The 22283-nt window shown below is 35.7% G+C and overlaps 2 protein-coding genes across 6 annotated transcripts in view; one reads left to right on the top strand and one right to left on the bottom strand.

Moving 5' to 3' along the window:
- LOC121320475 (spindle and kinetochore-associated protein 3-like) overlaps nt 1–4587 on the bottom strand; it is a 13250-nt gene extending 8663 nt beyond the window's left edge. The window contains exons 1-7 of the mRNA XM_041258826.1: nt 4485–4587; nt 4062–4175; nt 3637–3704; nt 3106–3271; nt 2382–2844; nt 1782–1879; nt 232–401 (exon numbers count right to left, since the gene is read on the bottom strand). Of these exons, the coding sequence (XP_041114760.1) occupies nt 232–401; nt 1782–1879; nt 2382–2844; nt 3106–3271; nt 3637–3704; nt 4062–4175; nt 4485–4557 (1152 nt within the window). The 5' untranslated portion in view covers nt 4558–4587. The remainder of the gene's footprint in view (nt 1–231; nt 402–1781; nt 1880–2381; nt 2845–3105; nt 3272–3636; nt 3705–4061; nt 4176–4484) is intronic.
- Nucleotides 4588–6673: 2086 nt separating this feature from the next.
- Nucleotides 6674–20487, top strand: LOC121320474 (spindle and kinetochore-associated protein 3-like). 5 transcript variants are annotated; one of them, XM_041258822.1, is made up of 11 exons: nt 6674–6891; nt 8099–8212; nt 8570–8637; nt 9003–9168; nt 9424–9883; nt 10386–10483; nt 11877–12046; nt 15368–15586; nt 15844–15890; nt 16661–16797; nt 19595–20487. In XM_041258822.1, the coding sequence occupies exons 2-11, from the start codon at nt 8110–8112 to the stop codon at nt 19765–19767; spliced, it is 1641 nt and encodes a 546-aa protein (XP_041114756.1). In that variant the 5' UTR covers nt 6674–6891; nt 8099–8109; the 3' UTR covers nt 19768–20487. The 5 variants fall into 5 exon arrangements, with proteins under 5 accessions (XP_041114756.1, XP_041114755.1, XP_041114754.1 ...); XM_041258821.1 differs by having other exon boundaries at nt 9421–9883; nt 15371–15586; nt 19595–20486; XM_041258820.1 differs by having other exon boundaries at nt 9421–9883; nt 19595–20486.
- Nucleotides 20488–22283: the final 1796 nt, after the last annotated feature.

The raw sequence follows: 22283 nt of genomic DNA, 5'->3' as shown, positions 1-22283 counted from the left end.
GGTTGTTTTTTGTTTGTTTTTTTTTTTTTTTTTTGAAATATAAGTGTTCCATCGCTCTCTCTCTTGAATTTTTAGTTATTTTTGTATTTCTTAATTCATACTATTGAGTGTTTCATAGTAATATATAAGTTCACAAACACCATCAACATGTACACTGACTGGTATGTAATTCTGAAGAAGTATTGACCTGTGTTGATTTCACATGGAATGACATTTAAACTAAAGACTTACATGAACCAGCTTCTTCAAATAAGGTGTCTCAAAGGTTGGGATCTCAGGAGTAGAATCACTTGCCTTTTGAACTGTGATTTCAGGGCTTTTTGGCAAAGTAGGTAATTTATTTTTGTAAATTTTTATTCCAGGTGTACAAAACACTGGAGGAACGGGCGAGTTCGTCATATCTGCTCAAAAACAAAAGGAACAGGAATTAGTAATAGTGTTTGTTCACAAGATACAGCCTGTGATACATCTTTTGTTTGTTTGTTTTTCTGTGTTTAATAGTGCATTAACACATATATAATACCTGTGGTATCATACCAGAATTGGCAAAGTCTGTTCACTATGGTTTATCGGTGTCGTAACTCCGGTAGAACTGTATTCTACCCACACAAGACCTGTTTTTTTCCCCCCGTTACATAAACTGGTTTTGACAATAGAGGACTACTAAAATCACACTTAAATACACCAGTAACACAAGTTTTGTTCCGGGTAGGTGTGATTATGGTATTTCCTAATTGTTTATGCCTCAATAGTATAGAAAATGGCTTTTATTCCCCCACAAACTTTGCTTTTGTGACCAGAGAAGTGGATATTTCAAAATAGCACATTTCCAATGGGAAAACGGGCAAATGTTTGTCTTTTCGTTCACATAGTCAGAAAGAAACAACATATGAATCTAAATTAACACGTATTTATACTAAAGTACTACAAAAATGACTACAAAAGATTTAGACGGGAGTAGTTTTTCGAGATTTACGATTATACTGTATTTACATCGAAGGTTTGAAACCGTCAAAAAGGGCCAAAATGTACCCTTTGGTCAAGCGCTATGTTAAAAGGAAGATTATTTATTATGATTAATAATAATTCAGAGAACGCATTAGTATAAATTAATTACAGATAGGCTTCAATTTACCAGTACACTTTTAAATGATCATTTGTTTAAAAAAAAAATAATAATAAATGTCCTTGATGTGTATGTAATTTGCCATCAGAAAGGGATATTTAAAACAAATAAATAAATTGATTTCCTGTTTGTGGCACCGATCCCTGAACAGTAAAGTTAATATAACAACGTACTGGAATCTGTGCATTTGACAGATACTGTAATATATGCAAGTTGTGTTTTTCTATTTTTATTGGATTTGTTTTGTTCTTTGAATATAACGTGAAAAAATAAATACAAATAAAATGTTCATTCGCTTTGTGCCCACAGGGCCAGCACAGGTATAGCTCAGTCAGTGCAGTACTAATACAATGACAGACATTTACCAAGATAAATAGAATAATAAAAATTAATTAATTCTTTGCTTGGAATATACTAACCAGGCCTCTCAGTATACATCAGAATACAATATAAAGAGTGTGTGTATGTTGATATGGTTTAAATGCTGATACTGCATAGCATTTAAACATTCGTAGCGGTACAGTTGCGATATGACTGGGAACAGATCAAGTGTGGACAGGCTGATCAGATCTACAATGGAATGAGGGATGTAGTAAATAGGTTACCAACTAATCATATTTCAGATCAAAATTAAACATGACATTCGTTTGATTACCGTTTGCTGCCAAATGCTGTCTAAAAGTCGGCTCAGTAGGCTTACTGTGGGTCTCATTCATCCCAGTATTTGTTTGGCTTCCAGTAACTCCAACCAAACTGTAAAAAAAATATGATATTACTTTAAAAGTAATAACCCTACTAAAATTTGCACAATACAATACTGAAAAAAATCTACATAACTCAATGCAAAGTGGCTCAGCAGTTTTCTGATTTAACAGACCTACTCTGAATCACGCTACAGGTCTGGTCCAGATCTGGTATAATGAATAAATACAACTTAACTCATTAAATTGCAATATTGCAGTCAATAAGGGGCATTATAGTAGATTTACCAGTCATGTGCATACATTAACGTGAGTGTCACCTGTAGACCAATGATGAACTGCTGCTCAGAAGGTGTGAAAATAGTCAAGATGCTTCTCATATAGTTGTGACATTTCAGAGTGACTGGTAACTATGCTGTTGGTAAATACTTTGACTTAAAACTGCTTTATTGGATGGTTTTGGACGCATTTACAGTCAAAGTGAGATGCTCCTTGCCGTTATAAACATGTTTTCCCTTTTTTGCAAAATAACCCTATTGTTACAGAACAGGTACCTCTTGGGCTTTGTGGGTTTGTTCTTGTTGATGAGGGCTATGGTAAAGTCATCATTGAGACACATGGTGTATTCATTGATCCCAAAATCTTCCATTTTAGGAGTGAAGGCCTCATTGTCCAACTCCAACATACACTTGGGCGTTTTGGGTAAGACAGGAAACGATTCTGTAAATGTTGGGGCCCTCAAGTCCCCCTGGCCCACAGAGTCCTGTGTTACTGCTGGTTGTTCCGGCTTCTCCTTTACTACTTCCCAAGTGTTTTGGAATCGATAGTGCGAGAGGCCAAAGTCAGAGAGCCGTGGGGTGCGCATTGGGTCCTGGGGTGCAGGAGGCTTCTCTGCAGGTGTGGCACAAGGCAGACTTTCTGATGTTCTCTCCTTGTCCTCCTCCTCTTCCTCACTCCCACTGTTCTCCTGGTCTTCCATACATTCTTCATCATTACTATTTGTAGCTATCTCCACTGCTAAACAATTAAAAGTAGTATTAATGTAATGTAATTAAAGATTGTGTCACAGAGAATATCATCAATGGCTCCATTTTAACGCTTGTGAAGAGAGTTATTTAGTATTTTATTTAAATTGAAAATAAAGAATGTACCCCCCCCCCCCCCCCCCGTTACTGATTACTATGATCATTAAACAACTGTCTTTGAAACCAGTCGGACACAAATAGTAAAATAAAATGTAACACTGTCTCATCTATGTTAACAAAGAATAAAACATACCTGTAGTTTTCCCAGCCAGTGGTTTGTATCCATACTTTTGGAAATATTCTTTGATTTTTTCAAGGTTTGCTGTGTTTCTTTGTTTTAGTACACAACATGATCTAAGAAAATCACTTGCATTGTTTTCCACAGACTGATTGCTAATCACCTGTGTTTTAACCTGTCCCTAGAATTAAAAAGAATCTATTAATAACTATGAATCTAGTTGTTCAGTAAGGGGGTTCAGGAACTTGTTTTTGATTACATGCACATTTTGTATACCTCCATTCAACTACGCTAAACTATTTTCACATTCCTTCTTTGATATATTCTAATATTTATGGAATTATTGTTTAATACTTGGCACAGGACTATAAAAATAACAACTCAAATGTTCTAAACATATGCTAGTTGCTAGAGCTGATATAAAAATTACCATTCAGAAAAAAAATCTGGTGAAAGCCCCTTGCAATAAATGGGTTAGCACAGCGAAAAGACATCACCTAAACATACATTCATATTGCCTCAGTCTCCTGCAATGTTGATACTTACTTTTATAGCCTGGACTTCTGAATGCAATTCATGTAAAACTTGCATAGCTCCCTCTTCTTTGTAATCATCTAGACACAAAATATAATGACATAATATAATAATTACAGAAACTACAGATACGTATATTGAAGACTGCTGTAGCAGGTATTTTAAGAAGACATCCGATTCTAAACAGGGAAACTGGCTTTTTTGGTTTTTTGTATCTTTTAGTAACGATATAAAAATGATGTATAGGGTCTGTAAGGTGAGAGAAAATACTCAATACTCCAGTAGCCCATCTTTTAAACATACAGATAAGCAGCCTCCAAAATTAATCATTTAGGCTCCAAAGGTACCTTTTCTTACTACATTATATAACAATAATTTTGGAAAAACAAACTCACCAAATGCAGTACAGCACATAAAATGTTTGGTTTATTACATACCACTGCTGCTGTTCTCGTGAGCTTTTTTAAGAGTCTTGGTTTCTGTCTCCAAGAAGGTGGCTACATTTCGTAGTCTTCTGAAGAAATTTCCTGATATGTCCATTCTAGACAGAGCTAAATAAAATAAGTACATGAATGAATGAATGAACAAAAGCCCCTGTTTCCAATAAAATACTCTTCCTATAACAAAAACACTACTAGGGAAAAATAACAATCATTCCTTTTTTCCTACTATGACAGCCACCCTGCTGATTTCTGAGTGCAAAATAACTTACTCAGCAAGCAGTTTAGGAAATAGTTTGTGTTTAGTATATAATTGAACAGGATTGTGGAAAACCTCAACTTTAAATTGAAACCGTGTCCTACTTAACTAAATTGCCATTAGATCATTATTATTATTATTATTATTATTATAGTGCTCACCTCGTCTCGTTATGGGTGCGGAATCGGTTAGAACGCGGTAGGGTCGTGGCTCCCATTTGCACCCTAATGCCATTACAGTAGCCCTTTTATACTCGTTATATGGCGGAACACGAATAGCACGGTCTTGTAACTATGGCTCCCCACTAGAGCGTAATAAAGGGCGAGTATTGTATTATTATATTACTATTAGAGATATTTGCCTGGTGCGAGTCCCCATACTATTTGTCACGTTGTTTATATTTGAAAATAATGTTAACTGGATTACATCATATTGGGTTTGCTATATAACTTGGAATATTTTTAACTACTCTCTATATAAACCACCAAGAATTGTTGGGTTGTTTTAGTTACCAAAAATAACATTTACAGCTGTAGACTGCATTTGGTACAGGTAGCAGATATTGACAAGGCAGCAAATTTTGAGGAAGTAACAAAAATGTACTTATACTGGTGTGTTAGAAAGTGGTCTGTCGTCATAATGTGACAGATGTACTAAAACTGAAAATGATACTCTGTCGGATGCTGGTAAAATACAATCAGTTGCGATCTGATGGGTGTTTCATTACCATTTTCAAGTTTTACAGTAGGTACAGTATGTTTTTATCCTGACATTTGTTTTAACTGTCGCATTTCGTACCCTCTTACAGTTTATAGTAAGAGTGAGAGAGTAGATTCACGATGAACAAGACAAACAAGACAAAATGCAAAGTAGCGCACTTTAAAAAAAAAATGACAAGCGCACGTTAAAAAAAAAAAAAAATGACAAGACCCCATGTACAGCACATGACAAATATTCGCATAATATTTGTTTAACAGTGGAAAAATATGATAAATTAAAAAAAATAAAAAAATAAAACGATGTAAAGACCGAAAACTGCATAATGTACAAGAGTTTGAACGGGCGTTTCCCAGCTAGCTATCTAGCACAGTGCGCTGCGAAGGCTTACCAAAACACCACACCGCTTCTGTAACAAGGAAAGAGAAACATATAAAGGCATACAAACCATTATAATCTAGTATTTTGCATGCTATTGTTTTCTATTCAAACATGTAAAATAGTTGTATTAATCGACGACGCGTGTGATGGTATATCCAGTAATATAACTACGAAATACAGGCTCTCCAGAAACCTACATTCACATTGTATTAGTTTACGATCAAAACGCAATACATTCTGCGCGTTTAATTAATTTTTACACAGGTGTGCCTTACGTGTTTTAATTATTTACAGAATATAAATCAGCAAAAAAAATGCAAACAGAACGCTTCTCTTAACTTACCTCTAGTTTGTTTTTATTCAGTTCAAGTCTTGAATTTGGCGCCACTTCCGATCGCCCACCCTTTTGTCTGTTTCTGTTTCCGTTTACGGCGCTTCAGTCACGTTCATATGTTTGGCGCCACCTGCCGGTACTGTATTTATTTGTTGATCCTCTTGTTATTTTGATGAAACTGCATCAAACTAAAGGCCTCTGACGACCTCCAACGAGGCTGAAGTTAGCTTCTTATTCGCCTGTTTCTTATTTGCTGTTTCTTATTCAGGCTTTGATCTGCTCCAAACTGATCATTGGCTTTGTATTTAAGGGGTTAAATCATGGGGTTTCTCTGTGGATATTTATAGAGAAGCAACTCCTCAATAATATTCATTTCTTTTTTGCTCAGCCCAACACTGATTTCAAGGTAAAAACGACTGGCACATGGCACAAATAGGGATTTTGATACAAAAACAATGTGCACTGTAAACATGACACGTTGCAAGTTTGCCAAGAACACAAATTGAATAAGTAACTGGGGTATTTTCAGGGTTAAATCGTTCTGGGCCACTGATTCCAAAATTGATTCTCACAGTGGTAACCCCTCTATGTCACCAAACAAATGAATATTGTTTAGGAGCTGTGGCTCTATAAACGTCCACAGAGAAATTTTCAGCCCAACGTGATTTTAACCCCTTAAATACACTGTTACTTAGTCAGTTATAATTCATACATTGGCATGTATAGCAGCTGTTTTGACCTTGAAATCAGTGTTGGGCTGAGCAAAAAAGAAATGAATATTATTGAGGAGTTGCTTCTCTATAAATATCCACAGAGAAACCCCATGATTTAACCCCTTAAATACAAAGCCAATGATCAGTTTGGAGCAGATCAAAGCCTGAATAAGAAACAGCAAATAAGAAACAGGCGAATAAGAAGCTAACTTCAGCCTCGTTGGAGGTCGTCAGAGGCCTTTAGTTTGATGCAGTTTCATCAAAATAACAAGAGGATCAACAAATAAATACAGTACCGGCAGGTGGCGCCAAACATATGAACGTGACTGAAGCGCCGTAAACGGAAACAGAAACAGACAAAAGGGTGGGCGATCGGAAGTGGCGCCAAATTCAAGACTTGAACTGAATAAAAACAAACTAGAGGTAAGTTAAGAGAAGCGTTCTGTTTGCATTTTTTTTGCTGATTTATATTCTGTAAATAATTAAAACACGTAAGGCACACCTGTGTAAAAATTAATTAAACGCGCAGAATGTATTGCGTTTTGATCGTAAACTAATACAATGTGAATGTAGGTTTCTGGAGAGCCTGTATTTCGTAGTTATATTACTGGATATACCATCACACGCGTCGTCGATTAATACAACTATTTTACATGTTTGAATAGAAAACAATAGCATGCAAAATACTAGATTATAATGGTTTGTATGCCTTTATATGTTTCTCTTTCCTTGTTACAGAAGCGGTGTGGTGTTTTGGTAAGCCTTCGCAGCGCACTGTGCTAGATAGCTAGCTGGGAAACGCCCGTTCAAACTCTTGTACATTATGCAGTTTTCGGTCTTTACATCGTTTTATTTGTTTATTTTTTTTAATTTATCATATTTTTCCACTGTTAAACAAATATTATGCGAATATTTGTCATGTGCTGTACATGGGGTCTTGTCATTTTTTTTTTTAACGTGCGCTTGTCATTTTTTTTTAACGTGCGCTACTTTGCATTTTGTCTTGTTCATCGTGAATCTACTCTCTTACTCTTACTATAAACTGTAAGAGGGTACGAAATGCGACAGTTAAAACTTTATTACGCTCTAGTGGGGAGCCATAGTTACAAGACCATTTGTGCTATTCGTGTTCCGCCATATAACGAGTATAAAAGGGCTGCTGTATATGGCATTATGGAGTTAACATTATTTTCAAAATGGGAGCCACGACCCTACCGCGTTCTAAGCCATAGTTACAAGACCATGCTATTTATGTTCCACCTTATAACGAGTGTAAAAGGGCTACTGTAATGGCATTATGGAGCAAATGGGAGCCACGACCCTATAATAATAATAATAATAATAATAATAATAATAATAATGGCAATTTTAGTTAAGTTAGGAATACTTTTTCAATTTAAAGTTGAGGTTTTCCACAATCCTGTTCAATTATATACTAAACACAAACTATTTCCTAAACTGCTTGCTGAGTAAGTTATTTTGCACTCAGAAATCAGCAGGGTGGCTGTCATAGTAGGAAAAAAGGAATGATTGTTATTTTTCCCTAGTAGTGTTTTTGTTATAGGAAGAGTATTTTATTGGAAACAGGGGCTTTTGTTCATTCATTCATTCATGTACTTATTTTATTTAGCTCTGTCTAGAATGGACATATCAGGAAATTTCTTCAGAAGACTACGAAATGTAGCCACCTTCTTGGAGACAGAAACCAAGACTCTTAAAAAAGCTCACGAGAACAGCAGCAGTGGTATGTAATAAACCAAACATTTTATGTGCTGTACTGCATTTGGTGAGTTTGTTTTTCCAAAATTATTGTTATATAATGTAGTAAGAAAAGGTACCTTTGGAGCCTAAATGATTAATTTTGGAGGCTGCTTATCTGTATGTTTAAAAGATGGGCTACTGGAGTATTGAGTATTTTCTCTCACCTTACAGACCCTATACATCATTTTTATATCGTTACTAAAAGATACAAAAAACCAAAAAAGCCAGTTTCCCTGTTTAGAATCGGATGTCTTCTTAAAATACCTGCTACAGCAGTCTTCAATATACGTATCTGTAGTTTCTGTAATTATTATATTATGTCATTATATTTTGTGTCTAGATGATTACAAAGAAGAGGGAGCTATGCAAGTTTTACATGAATTGCATTCAGAAGTCCAGGCTATAAAAGTAAGTATCAACATTGCAGGAGACTGAGGCAATATGAATGTATGTTTAGGTGATGTCTTTTCGCTGTGCTAACCCATTTATTGCAAGGGGCTTTCACCAGATTTTTTTTCTGAATGGTAATTTTTATATCAGCTCTAGCAACTAGCATATGTTTAGAACATTTGAGTTGTTATTTTTATAGTCCTGTGCCAAGTATTAAACAATAATTCCATAAATATTAGAATATATCAAAGAAGGAATGTGAAAATAGTTTAGCGTAGTTGAATGGAGGTATACAAAATGTGCATGTAATCAAAAACAAGTTCCTGAACCCCCTTACTGAACAACTAGATTCATAGTTATTAATAGATTCTTTTTAATTCTAGGGACAGGTTAAAACACAGGTGATTAGCAATCAGTCTGTGGAAAACAATGCAAGTGATTTTCTTAGATCATGTTGTGTACTAAAACAAAGAAACACAGCAAACCTTGAAAAAATCAAAGAATATTTCCAAAAGTATGGATACAAACCACTGGCTGGGAAAACTACAGGTATGTTTTATTCTTTGTTAACATAGATGAGACAGTGTTACATTTTATTTTACTATTTGTGTACGAGGTGTTTCAAAGACAGTTGTTTAATGCATCATTAATTCAGTAACGGGGGGGGGGGGTAAATTCTTTATTTTCAATTTAAATAAAATAGTAAATAACTCTCTTCAAAGCTTTAAAATGAGCCATTGATGATATCTCTGTGACACAATCTTTAATTACATTACATTAATACTACTTTTAATTGTTTAGCAGTGGAGATAGCTACAAATAGTAATGATGAAGAATGTATGGAAGACCAGGAGAACAGTGGGAGTGAGGAAGAGGAGGAGGACAAGGAGAGAACATCAGAAAGTCTGCCTTGTGCCACACCTGCAGAGAAGCCTCCTGCACCCCAGGACCCAATGCGCACCCCACGGCTCTCTGACTTTGGCCTCTCGCACTATCGATTCCAAAACACTTGGGAAGTAGTAAAGGAGAAGCCGGAACAACCAGCAGTAACACAGGACTCTGTGGGCCAGGGGGACTTGAGGGCCCCAACATTTACAGAATCGTTTCCTGTCTTACCCAAAACGCCCAAGTGTATGTTGGAGTTGGACAATGAGGCCTTCACTCCTAAAATGGAAGATTTTGGGATCAATGAATACACCATGTGTCTCAATGATGACTTTACCATAGCCCTCATCAACAAGAACAAACCCACAAAGCCCAAGAGGTACCTGTTCTGTAACAATAGGGTTATTTTGCAAAAAAGGGAAAACATGTTTATAACGGCAAGGAGCATCTCACTTTGACTGTAAATGCGTCCAAAACCATCCAATAAAGCAGTTTTAAGTCAAAGTATTTACCAACAGCATAGTTACCAGTCACTCTGAAATGTCACAACTATATGAGAAGCATCTTGACTATTTTCACACCTTCTGAGCAGCAGTTCATCATTGGTCTACAGGTGACACTCACGTTAATGTATGCACATGACTGGTAAATCTACTATAATGCCCCTTATTGACTGCAATATTGCAATTTAATGAGTTAAGTTGTATTTATTCATTATACCAGATCTGGACCAGACCTGTAGCGTGATTCAGAGTAGGTCTGTTAAATCAGAAAACTGCTGAGCCACTTTGCATTGAGTTATGTAGATTTTTTTCAGTATTGTATTGTGCAAATTTTAGTAGGGTTATTACTTTTAAAGTAATATCATATTTTTTTTACAGTTTGGTTGGAGTTACTGGAAGCCAAACAAATACTGGGATGAATGAGACCCACAGTAAGCCTACTGAGCCGACTTTTAGACAGCATTTGGCAGCAAACGGTAATCAAACGAATGTCATGTTTAATTTTGATCTGAAATATGATTAGTTGGTAACCTATTTACTACATCCCTCATTCCATTGTAGATCTGATCAGCCTGTCCACACTTGATCTGTTCCCAGTCATATCGCAACTGTACCGCTACGAATGTTTAAATGCTATGCAGTATCAGCATTTAAACCATATCAACATACACACACTCTTTATATTGTATTCTGATGTATACTGAGAGGCCTGGTTAGTATATTCCAAGCAAAGAATTAATTAATTTTTATTATTCTATTTATCTTGGTAAATGTCTGTCATTGTATTAGTGCTGCACTATTGAGATGTACCTGTGCTGGCCCTGTGGGCACAAAGCGAATGAACATTTTATTTGTATTTATTTTTTCACGTTATATTCAAAGAACAAAACAAATCCAATAAAAATAGAAAAACACAACTTGCATATATTACAGTATCTGTCAAATGCACAGATTCCAGTACGTTGTTATATTAACTTTACTGTTCAGGGATCGGTGCCACAAACAGGAAATCAATTTATTTATTTGTTTTAAATATCCCTTTCTGATGGCAAATTACATACACATCAAGGACATTTATTATTATTTTTTTTTTAAACAAATGATCATTTAAAAGTGTACTGGTAAATTGAAGCCTATCTGTAATTAATTTATACTAATGCGTTCTCTGAATTATTATTAATAATAATAATAATAATAATACTATTCCTTTTAAATAGCGCTGCAACAAAGGGTACATTTTGGCCATTGAAGGTTCAAACCTTCGATGTAAATTTACAGTATAATCGTAAATCTCGAAAAACTACTCACTTCTAAATCTTTTGTAGTCATTTTTGTATTACTTTAGTATAAATACGTGTTCATTTGGATTCATGTGTTGTTTTTTTCTGACTTTATGTGAACGAAAAGACACACATTTGCCTGTTTTCCCATTGGAAATAGTGATATTTTGAAATATCACTGTCCTGGTCACAAAAGCAAAGTTTGTGGGGAATAATAGCCATTTTCTATACTTTTGAGGCATAAGCAATTAGGAAATAACACTTACTACCCAGGAACAAAACTTGTGTTACATGGTGTATTTAATTTAATGTGTGATTTATAGTATTCATATATTGTCAAACAGTTTATGTTAACGGGGGGAAAAAAACAGTGTCTGTGTTGGTTATTAATACAGTTCTACCGGTACGACACCGATAACACCAGTGTGAACAGACTTTGCAATTCTGGTATGATACCACAGGGTATTATATATGCTGTTAACTGCACATTTAAACACAGAAAAACAAACAACAAAAGCATGTATCACAGGCTGTATTCTTGTGAACAACAAGCCTCTTACTAATTCCTGTTCCTTTTGTTTTTGAGCAGATATGACGAACTCGCCCGTTCCTCCAGTGTTTTGTACACCTGGAATAAAAATTTACAAAAATAAATTACCTACTTTGCCAAAAAGCCCTGAAATCACAGTTCAAAAGGCAAGTGATTCTACTCCTGAGATCCCAACCTTTGAGACACCTTATTTGAAGAAGCTGGTTCATGTAAGTCTTTAGTTTAAATGTCATTCCATGTGAAATCAACACAGGTCAATACTTCTTCAGAATTACATACCAGTCAGTGTACATGTTGATGGTGTTTGTGAACTTATATATTACTATGAAACACTCAATAGTACTGAATTAAGAAATACAAAAATAATTAAAATTCAAGAGAGAGAGAGACTGGAACACTTCTATTTAAAAAAAAAAAACAAAAAAACAAACAAAAAAACCAAACATTTAATTTGTTTAGAAATGTGCACTTTCTTTTATTTCCTGATTTATGAGGTCACAATCATTTGGCCAGAACTGTAACCTTCAATAATGTGTATTATTTTGATTGCTTCCCCACGCTGTGGTTGCCGACAGCAATGAGTCTGTTACAACACCAAGGTCTTTCTCTTGGCGAGCCAGGTCTAGTTCTATACCACCCATGGATTGTACTGTAAAGAATTGAAGGAGCTTCAAAAGACCTCCTATCTAAGACATGATGGATGATGGATATCTATAATTTGTGTGCTTTGTAATGTTTTCTCCATTGGCCCATTTAAAACAATGTGTGCCCATGCCTGTTATTGAGGAACAGTCAGTACGTTTACATGACAAACATTAGTTTTTGGAAAACTGAATCAGAAAACGGATTTTCTTAATGTCACACTTTTGTGTTTACATGATTAACGATAGAAAATCAGATTAGAATTCAACTGTATATTTCACATGCAAAGTACTGTAGTAGCCTAAGTACGATTTAGTCTGGACATTTCTGCGATAGAACGGAGACCAATCCAATAACTCATGTGCTTTATCGAAGTGTCGGGTCTTAAATTCAAAGATTACTTTCCTACACCTATTCAGATTCCCCAGTGTGCAATCAGCCTTTCCAACAGCAAATCCTGTTCTACATTACCAGTTTCTTTTGCAGACATTATTTTAACTTATCACGTCATTTTAAAGCTGGAAAACATTTGCTGCTTCAGTATGGGCTATTAACAAATACATACAGACTTTAACAAATGTATTATTTCCTTTACTGTCCCTAACTAGACAAATGGATGCATGCAGACTCGTCACTACAGATTATTATTGTGAACTCTGTTTTCTAAAACCATGTGCAGGAATGAAGGTCAAAGTTTGCACATGTGCAGTACGCTATCAGAATCAGTTTTCCGAAAAGTGTGTTTACATGATATACATTTTGTTAGTTTTCAGAATTTAATTGCAAATGTTTCTAGGTGCTGTTTTCCGAAAACTGAAAATGGAATACTGGTAGATAGATTTTCAGAAAACTGTGTTTACATGACATTTAATCATAGAATTACTTTTCTGAAAACTTAGTTTTCCGAAAAATATTGGAATTCTTATGCTCATGTAAACGCACTGGTTGATGCTGTTGATTCCAAGCAGAAACGGTTTTCTTAATTGTCTTTGCATCGGGCAGGCGCTTAAGATTTACATGCTTTGAGTCCAGTCCAAATGTTGGCAGATTAATTGAACATTATAAAATGGATCAGAGATTTCATTTAACCTGATTGGTCAATACGAGGTCCTAACTCTCTGGTATTGGACCTTGAATGTTATCATAAGAGGGCTTTACAGTCTCATTCTCTTAAACATTTAACGGTGTCACATTAAATCTCCTTTACTGTGCATAAACAAATTCTTAAATTAAAGGGAGGTTTCTCGTCACTTGGCATTTTCTATCTGTGAACTTTTATCACTGAACACCATATATCGCTGGTTTTGTTTTAAATTGATTACTGTAAAATTGTAAAATATAACGGTTTTAAACTTTAAAAAAAATGTCAATGTATTAATAGCTATGTCTTACGGTAAATATTTTGCAAATGTACACTACAGACATAAATCACAACACTTAAAATGACATACTGGTAAAAAGAAATACAGTAATGTTATCTATTATTGTCATTTAATCATAGTGGTTAACTTTACCTTTTAGTTACCTGTTCACAAAGGGTGGTAAGGTACATTTCTGAACACTGGGAAGTGTATTTAATAATACAAATAAAATTAATAAATGTATTTTGTATATGATGCATTTATTGTGCCACTTGTTTATGTGCAATTATATTTTATAAGAATTGAACAGGAATTTGTGTGACCCCTTAATATACCTAGAATTTTACAGTGGCATGCTACCCCACCAGGCATTTTTTGACTGTATTTGATTCTCTTCCTATAAAAGTAGCATCTTGGAAATGGTGCCCTTTTTTTCAGAACACCCCCAATGGAACATTATAAAGTACTTCAGAAACCAGACAAACTTTTCGCAGTTTTTTTCAACAGAATATTTTGTGTTTTTTTATCGATTTGAACGGGCACGTGTTTTCAGAGCAGAAGTTGTTTAGGCATGCGCTAGCAAGAGCAGTGCACTGCGTACCGCTTTTTATGTGCGTACCTGAAAGGGTATTTGACTGCAGATTTGCTTTTTTTCTTCAACTGTCCATTATCCAGTTAACTGTGTCCCTTTGCTTGATGTGGAGACCATTGATCTGTGTTAATTTACTTTATACATGTATATAATGTATGTGTGTGCTTCTAGTCTAAATAAATTATGCTATTGTTTAAATTAAGTAGAATTTTTTGTGTGCCAAGGTAAATAACAAACATGCAACAATGTATTGTAGTGTTGCGTGTAAATAAAAGCAGGCTCCACACAGGCAGGACCATTTAAACAAGGTTTATTGAACACAGACAAGCAAACAAATATGGCCACTGTATGCAAAATAAAATAACCAAAAGCTATCTCTCTGTCACTCTTACTTAGATAAGTCTCTGGCTCTGCCTGTCCCTCTGTGTGCAACTCTCCTCCCGCACTCAGACATGCACTTCTATTTATCTCTCTTTCTAAACCGCGCCCTTCATCCGCCTTCAACTCCGGGTGTGCCGTTTGGACCCTAATCTCCTGCCAGCATTCTGTTCTGTGGGTGCAAATGCATGTCCGGGATTAACGGCAACCACCACTCCAACCCCCCCATTAGCAAAACAGTACAACATTTAACACAAACATAAAGGACAAACAAACGGGACAGGCAGTAAGTCCTTTTTGCAGCACAAATGCCTGAGTCGTTAGAGTATGTGTTTTAACTTGTTGCTCTAGAAGTTCAAAACACGCAGATTCTGCCGGTTATTGCCTTATGTGATCTAACAACTACAATGTTGCCTGAATAGGGAAAAATAAAAAGTTTGTGATTTGTTTGTTTAGCTAGTTTTATTATGGTGGTGAATATGTTACAAGCATATACCTAAAGATAGAGTAAAATGTATATTAACATAGTCTTTTTAATTGATTAATCATCCTTCAAGCAGAGAAATACAGAAAATGAAACGAAGACATTACCTGAAAAAGGAAACCCAGCTGACCGCTTCAGTTTTGAAGAACCTTGCCCACCAGTTTTTAGTTCTAGGATGTTTGCTACTGAACAAGTCCAACTAGTAACACCTCTGTCACTGGCAGCTTATGATCATATGCCTGAAGCACCAGAACGGCCAGAATTAACAGCTATGACAGAAGGTATCTTGAAGGTTAGTGGCTTAACTTTTTTATGGTAGCCTGTTGTTTTCAATGTAAGGTTTTCACAAACATGTCATTCAACTAGTATTGACACATTTTAAGAACAATATCATTTATATTGAGATGTATAGGTTTGGGATTTTTATTAAAGGAATAATGTTGTGTTCTGATATTTCACAGCTTCTAACTTGTGTTCAAAATGTATTTCATTGCTCTTTTTTTTTTGCTTATTTGTCAATGTGATCATTCCCTTGGTTTACCATCAAAGTCAAAGCATGATGATCTGATGATAAATAAAACTGGAAAAGAGAACAGGTGAGCATTTTACTGAAAGTTTTTCATAGAAATCTTAAATGAATTTGATTTGATTGTCATTGTCCAGAAAGTACAACAGCAGTACCTATTTCAGATGAATTAAAAAGAACATTTGAAAGCAGAATCCATTTAATCTGATGAATCGTGTTACAATTCAATTGAATGTTTAACTAACCTAACTCAATTTAAAGCACAGAAGTTAAGTTGCAAGAACCTTCTTAAAGGAATGTCTTGTCCAATATATAGAATTTAGGAAAGAGAATACCCAGTTATCCAAAGCCGGTGAAATTCTGACCGATGAGATCCTGTGGTGTCCCATTTTGTGAAATTACAAAATGATGCATGTCTGTGTTGGTTTCTGAAACCTATATTGGGTTGAAGATGGCAAGTTCAGGTTTTGACTGCTGGAACTGTACTGCATATTGCCTGAGAGCCGCCTTGTGATATTTGGAGTGAAACCATACACTGTACAAGTAAATGTCATCACATAAAATCACATTTGTCTGGCACAAATAAGATTAGTTACTGTAGCAGAGACACAGTTAGCAGGGATGTTATGTTTGAATGTCCCTGCTAATTTTAATTAAAAGAAAAAAAAAAAAGTCTAAATAAAGAATCAATTCATTGTTAACAAATACTAATTTGCCTCTGTGCTACCCAAATAAGCACAAAAAAATGAATTGCCTGGAATCTGGTTGACATATTTATTATATGGTGAATTTATGAATTAAAAATGTAATTTTTATATATTGTGTGGGATTTATTTTTAGGTCTCCTCTGGTGCATCTTGCCATGGTGTCTGAAAAGGAATTTTTCACACTGCCGGATTATTTAAGACAGATTCCTCTATCTGAAATAAACACAGCCATTCAGAAGATTAATAAAGCACTGGAGAGGAAATCTAATGGTCAGTATTTAAGTATGAACTGTGCTCAGCTTCCAAATGCCTCTGTGTGTTCCTTGTTTATTCATTCCACAAATACCTTCATTCTTATATCCTAGCATTAACTATACTATGGACTGGGTTCTTGAATATGGCTTATATTTTACACTGGGCACACTGCAGGCAAATTGCTCACTCCATAGTACATGTATGACGCAGACCATTTCCCCACACTAGAAAAGCAGATCCTATGGGCCCTATTTAGCAACGTTCGCAAACCCCTAAGGCAATCACAAAACACTTTTGCGGACAGTTATCGCACCAAAATCAGGCGCACATGTGGGCAAACAGACTTCAACCGTGTTAGCGTTTGCGTTTCAACTGACTTGTGAAGATAGGTCTAAACTGTGCGCAAATTACATGGTTGACTATAAATACCACTGAAACTACAAGGGAAGCAGGTAAAAAAAAAATAAAAATATGGAGTGCACACTGTATTTCTACATGGCCAGACCAAAGAAAGGAGCAGAAGACAATCCCAAATATTTAGAAGTCATCTGTCCTTACTGAGCCTGTCTGACACAAAATTGTATGCAGCAATTTTGCCTCAACAGACAATCAGTGACATCGGCCAGCTGCTTCAGGCTCACCTGGAAGGAGTCATGTGGAGAGCACACTGCGTGCCTGTAGCACTAAGGGCACCCGCCGCACTAACATTTTATGCAACTGGCTCGTTCCAATATACTGTGGGTCCCTGTAATGCCATCATTATTTGCGACCAAAATATTTGCCGAATCACACGCATAAAACCTATTTTGCTCTAGAAATGTTGGCTACCTGTTGCAATATACGTGAAAAACGTATAATAAAAGGCTTGCAAATATTTATGGCTTTATAGTATACTGCAGACATGAGCCAGTTGGCTGTATTGGGTGCAGTGCTAGGTGTAACTGCAGCTTTAGTAAAGCAGCCATGAGAATTCATTCATGTTCCTGTCTCACGAGCTGCAACAAAATACAAAGCAGGATTTATTGGGAGATACGGGTTTCCTGGTGTCCTGAGAGCCATCAATTGCACACGTGCAGCTACGCGCACCAACACAGAATAGGTACCTCTTCTTAAATTGTAAGGGGAACCTATTTTGCCAACGTGGAAGAACTATATCACAAATGTGTATGCAAACTATCCTGGCTCTGCTCTTGACTGGTTTATCCTTGCTAATTCACAGGTGGCAGCTGTGTTTCAGCAGGATGACAGTCTGAGAGGGTGGTTAATAGTGCACAACAGTTATCCACTGAAGCGATAGCTACTGACACTGCTACTCAACCCTACGAACCCTGCCGAACAAAAGTATAACCGTACCTTTAAATGTGCTCGTACTGTAATGTCTTTGGGGGAACACTATAGTATACTGCCATCTGTTCACTATCGCAGACTCACAGGTGCTCTTAAAGGGAATGTTGAACCCTTATTGGTTATAACCTTACTCCCCCACTGTGCTTTGATTGACTGGGTGCATGATGCACTGTTTGATGTGAGTTAGTCCACTCATGAGACCCGACCTTTTAAATCACGTTTTTGTACGCTATCGTGGCGGTTCATTAGTGCTGCCATTTTTACCTGAGCAGAAGCAGCTGCGCACATATTTGCGAAATAGGGCCCATTGTGTCCTAAGTGAACAGTTCCCTACTCTTGAACCAGCAGAGTAACTTTCCATGGAAATGAATCATAAGTTACTGCATTGTATAAGGTTTCACAAAAAAAAAAAAAAAAGGCTTTAACCTACGACTACTGCACAATTGTATTATCAAAATCATATTTGCAATGAAATAAAATGGGCTCCCAATTCTTGGGTGAAAATATGTAATGATGAGTTGCATATAGTGTGACACATGTAAGTGTGACATGTGGACAGACTAGCCTGCATACATCCTCTCAGAAACCTGTTGCAAAGATTGTCCTTTTCATGTTCATATGCCTGCATCCACTATATTTCTGGGAGATCATAATTACAGCTATGGCCAAAGGTTTTGAAGCACGCTAGAATTATCACATTTTACTTCATAAAGTCAATTGAAACCTGCTGAATAGTGTTGTGTTAACATATTGGATTACGTACCGGTTTCTAGTTTTCAACATGCTAACAAAAAACACAAATTAAATGTGACATTTTGAAATTGAACATGAAATGCTGTATTACTATTAGGGGTTCCAGTTGACTTTTGCAGTATCAGTTTGTAGTTTATTTGATTACATGATGTTAAATAAAATATTTAAATTATGTTCATAGAGTGTTTTGTTTGTTTTTTTAATTGTTTCAATCCTAAAATTCTAGGTGATGCAAAACTTTTGGCCATAGCTGTAGCTATGAAAACCTGCTTGGCAGTGATGAGTGACCATGATGGATGAGTTTAGTTTAGTTTGGAAAAAAAAAAAAATTGTAAACCTGTTTGTCTGCCTTATGGTCCTTATTTATTAATTAATTTCTCATAGATTTAGAGAAAAACTGACAATATCTAGAGTATAACAACGTTTTTCAATCTTGATTATGAAATAAAACAAATACTCAACACACCATACTGTTTCTCAACTTTGACCACCAATATTCAACTCAAATAATATATATTTAAAATGTAAATCTGATTATATAATATAGAAATACAAACTTATTTTTGGGCAATAGCTTTTGTAATGTCCCTTTCTGGTTGGCATGATCACCAAGTGTTTCTGAATTGTTTTATTGGTTTTGTCCAACCACCTATATTGCTGGCAGGTAGATCTTTTTAGACTTGCAAATTATTTGTTTTTCCCCCCTTTACAGGAAATAAACTGGACCCTTCCACTTATCTGATGGAAGAGAAAGAGTTGTGGAATATAATTGAAGTTGGCCCACAGGCTACAATCTACCTTTTGTGTATAACAGAGTTAAACAGATTGGAACAGGTGACAAGCTCAGGCACTGGAAGCGCGTACAGAATCATCCAATCTGATTGAACAGAGACGAGCTCAGGCATTGGGAGCGTGTACAGAGTCATCCTATCTGATTGAACAGAGACAAGCAAAACAAAGTATTGAAGCTTTCAAACACTCTTATAATGCTTTTTAGTCCAACAATTACTATTTGTTTGAAATGGCAAAATGCAATTTACTAGCAATGTATGTATTGCTAATAACTAATATGGATGTCGGTGTTTTTGCAAAGATAAGATGCACTCTACTATAGATAACACCAACATTAGTAATTTCATTGCAAGTATGCCAGTTTGTAAGGTATTACTGAATATGCGCACCCACCTGAGACTGGCATGTTTTTAGTTTGTTTGAGTGTGACATACTTATATTCATATTAAAGTGACAGTGTAACATGTTTATATTAATTACTTTATTCAACAACTCTACACATCTAACAAAGTTAAAACTAATTTACAGTAAAACCTGTCTCTGTGGTCAGTAGCATTTACAATACATGTAAAGGACAAAGGTAATCTTGAACAAGTAGCCATCAGTCTTAAGCAGCTACAAATGTTCAGTCTCAAGTCAAAATATAATTTTTGACTTTATAATAAACTTCACCTTAATAATGCTGTATTCCTTTTTGTACTTTTGTATTCTGTGCAAAATGCAAACCAGGCCCAGCTGGGCTGTGCTTAAAAAACAGCAGTTTTATTTTCTGTTTGTAAACATGTCTGATACTCATTTCTGGGTTTGCGTCTTTTTCTAGGCAGATTGAAAGTTGCATTTACATTTCATTCCAGGTTGACAAGAATTAAAAAATGATAGGGCTGTGAAACGATTAAAACATTAATCTTGAGATTAAAATTTTATCTCGGTTAATCTTGGTTTTAATTGCATATTTGCGATTAAACCCTGTTTTCCTATTTCTGGATTCTCTTTATAGTTTTATATTTATCTGCAATCCAGCATTTGTTGTTAAATTGTTTGAACCAACTGCTTATCCACATGGAGTCAGTTTATTACTCACCTTACTGTATTTACAGTGATCAGTTTCCTTTACTCATAAACTTGTTTTTCATTGCTGTTTAAATAAGAATAATGACAATTTAAATTAATAATAACTTCAAATTGCCTAATTAAAACTAAATATTCATGAGTAACAGTTATAAACTCCATAACTGTAAATAATATAGTTTAAAATAAATGTGGTTCTTGAAATTAAAGCTACAGCGTTAACAGGGCTACAGTCAGTAGATATCCAGCAGCACGGGTTATACTTATTGTACCGTACTTCGCTTGATTCATGGGTTTGCAGCGAAAAGGGTACTCTGTTGAAACCGATGGGCTCAGTTCTTGTCTAGCAGAAAAAGCTACTAGAGTGTATTTTGAGAAGTGAAAGCATGTTTAGCACGCAGGTGGTACAGCAGACTATACTGGAACACACTTTGACAGTAGATACAAGTAAACCATCTTTCTATCCAATGAACCATCAAAGTTTTTAAAAAAATAAACGTCCCATTCATAAATCCTTCAGTTTGAGTGTTTTGCTACATAATGCAATTTCGTGACTAATTTTATATTCAAACAATGACAACATTCAATCCTGGCATGTACTAAAATGGTGAGCAGGAAATTAATTACGGAATGCTAAGAGTGACAAGATAAGTGCAATTAACGTGTTAATAAAAAGTTAACTGCGATTAATTGACAGCCCTAAAAAAATACACCACGACACTTTCAAATTAGAATTTACATGTAGAAACTACCCAAACTACTCCATATTGAAAGTTTAAAAAATGCATATAATAATAAATAAGTAAGATTTACAGAGACCGTCTAGGTTGCATATTCAACCCCTTTGCTGCTGCAGCCCTAAATCAGCTCAGGTACAAATAATTTGTTTGAAAGGTAACAAAATTAGTGAAATGGTTTAAGCCTGTGTGTACTCAAAGTGGTTTAACTTAGATAATTACCCTCAGGTATATAAAGACTTTCAAGCTGCAACTCACAGTGATCCAACAAAGCAATCATGAAGACAAAGGAGCTTTTGAAAAAAGTCAAGGATGAAGTGGTAGAGAGCAGGAAAAGGGTATAAGAAAATTTCAAATGCATTATTAAGAATTGTCACCCTCCCAAACTGAGCAGCCAGGCAAGTAGGAAACTGGTTTGGGATATCACTTTGAAGCCAACAACGACCTTGAGATTTCTGCAAAGTTCTGGATCTGAGATGGGAGTCAGTGTTCACACATCAACAATAAGCCGTTCCCTACACAAAGCTGACCTGTATGGATGGGTGGCAAGAAAGCCATTACTCAAAAAGCCTCATCTTAAAGCACGTATGGAGTTTGCGAAAAAGCATGTAGTTGATACTGCAGACATGTGGAAAAAGGTTTTGTGGTAAGACAAGACAAAAATTGAACTTTTTAATCTAAATTCCAAACGTTAAGTCTTGCGCAAGCCCAACACTGCACATCACCCAGTTAACACCATCCCAACTGTCAAGCATGGTGGTGTCATGAATGAACCTTAAACCTGTCTTCCCTGGTATAAGGTGC

Source organism: Polyodon spathula, chromosome 9 (assembly GCF_017654505.1).
Source record: "Polyodon spathula isolate WHYD16114869_AA chromosome 9, ASM1765450v1, whole genome shotgun sequence".
Lineage (NCBI taxonomy): Eukaryota > Metazoa > Chordata > Actinopteri > Acipenseriformes > Polyodontidae > Polyodon > Polyodon spathula.
Note: the sequence above shows the minus strand (reverse complement) of the source record. Positions and strands in the feature narration are given on the sequence as shown.

Excerpts from the sequence above, each read along its gene's own strand:
- LOC121320474 (XM_041258820.1), top strand. The coding sequence starts at position 8,110 with ATGGACATATCAGGAAATTTCTTCAGAAGACTACGAAATGTAGCCACC. Across the intron at positions 9,169-9,420 it reads ACTGGCTGGGAAAACTACAG|CAGTGGAGATAGCTACAAAT; the intron begins GTATGTTTTATT and ends TTAATTGTTTAG. Across the intron at positions 10,484-11,876 it reads ACAGCATTTGGCAGCAAACG|ATATGACGAACTCGCCCGTT; the intron begins GTAATCAAACGA and ends GTTTTTGAGCAG.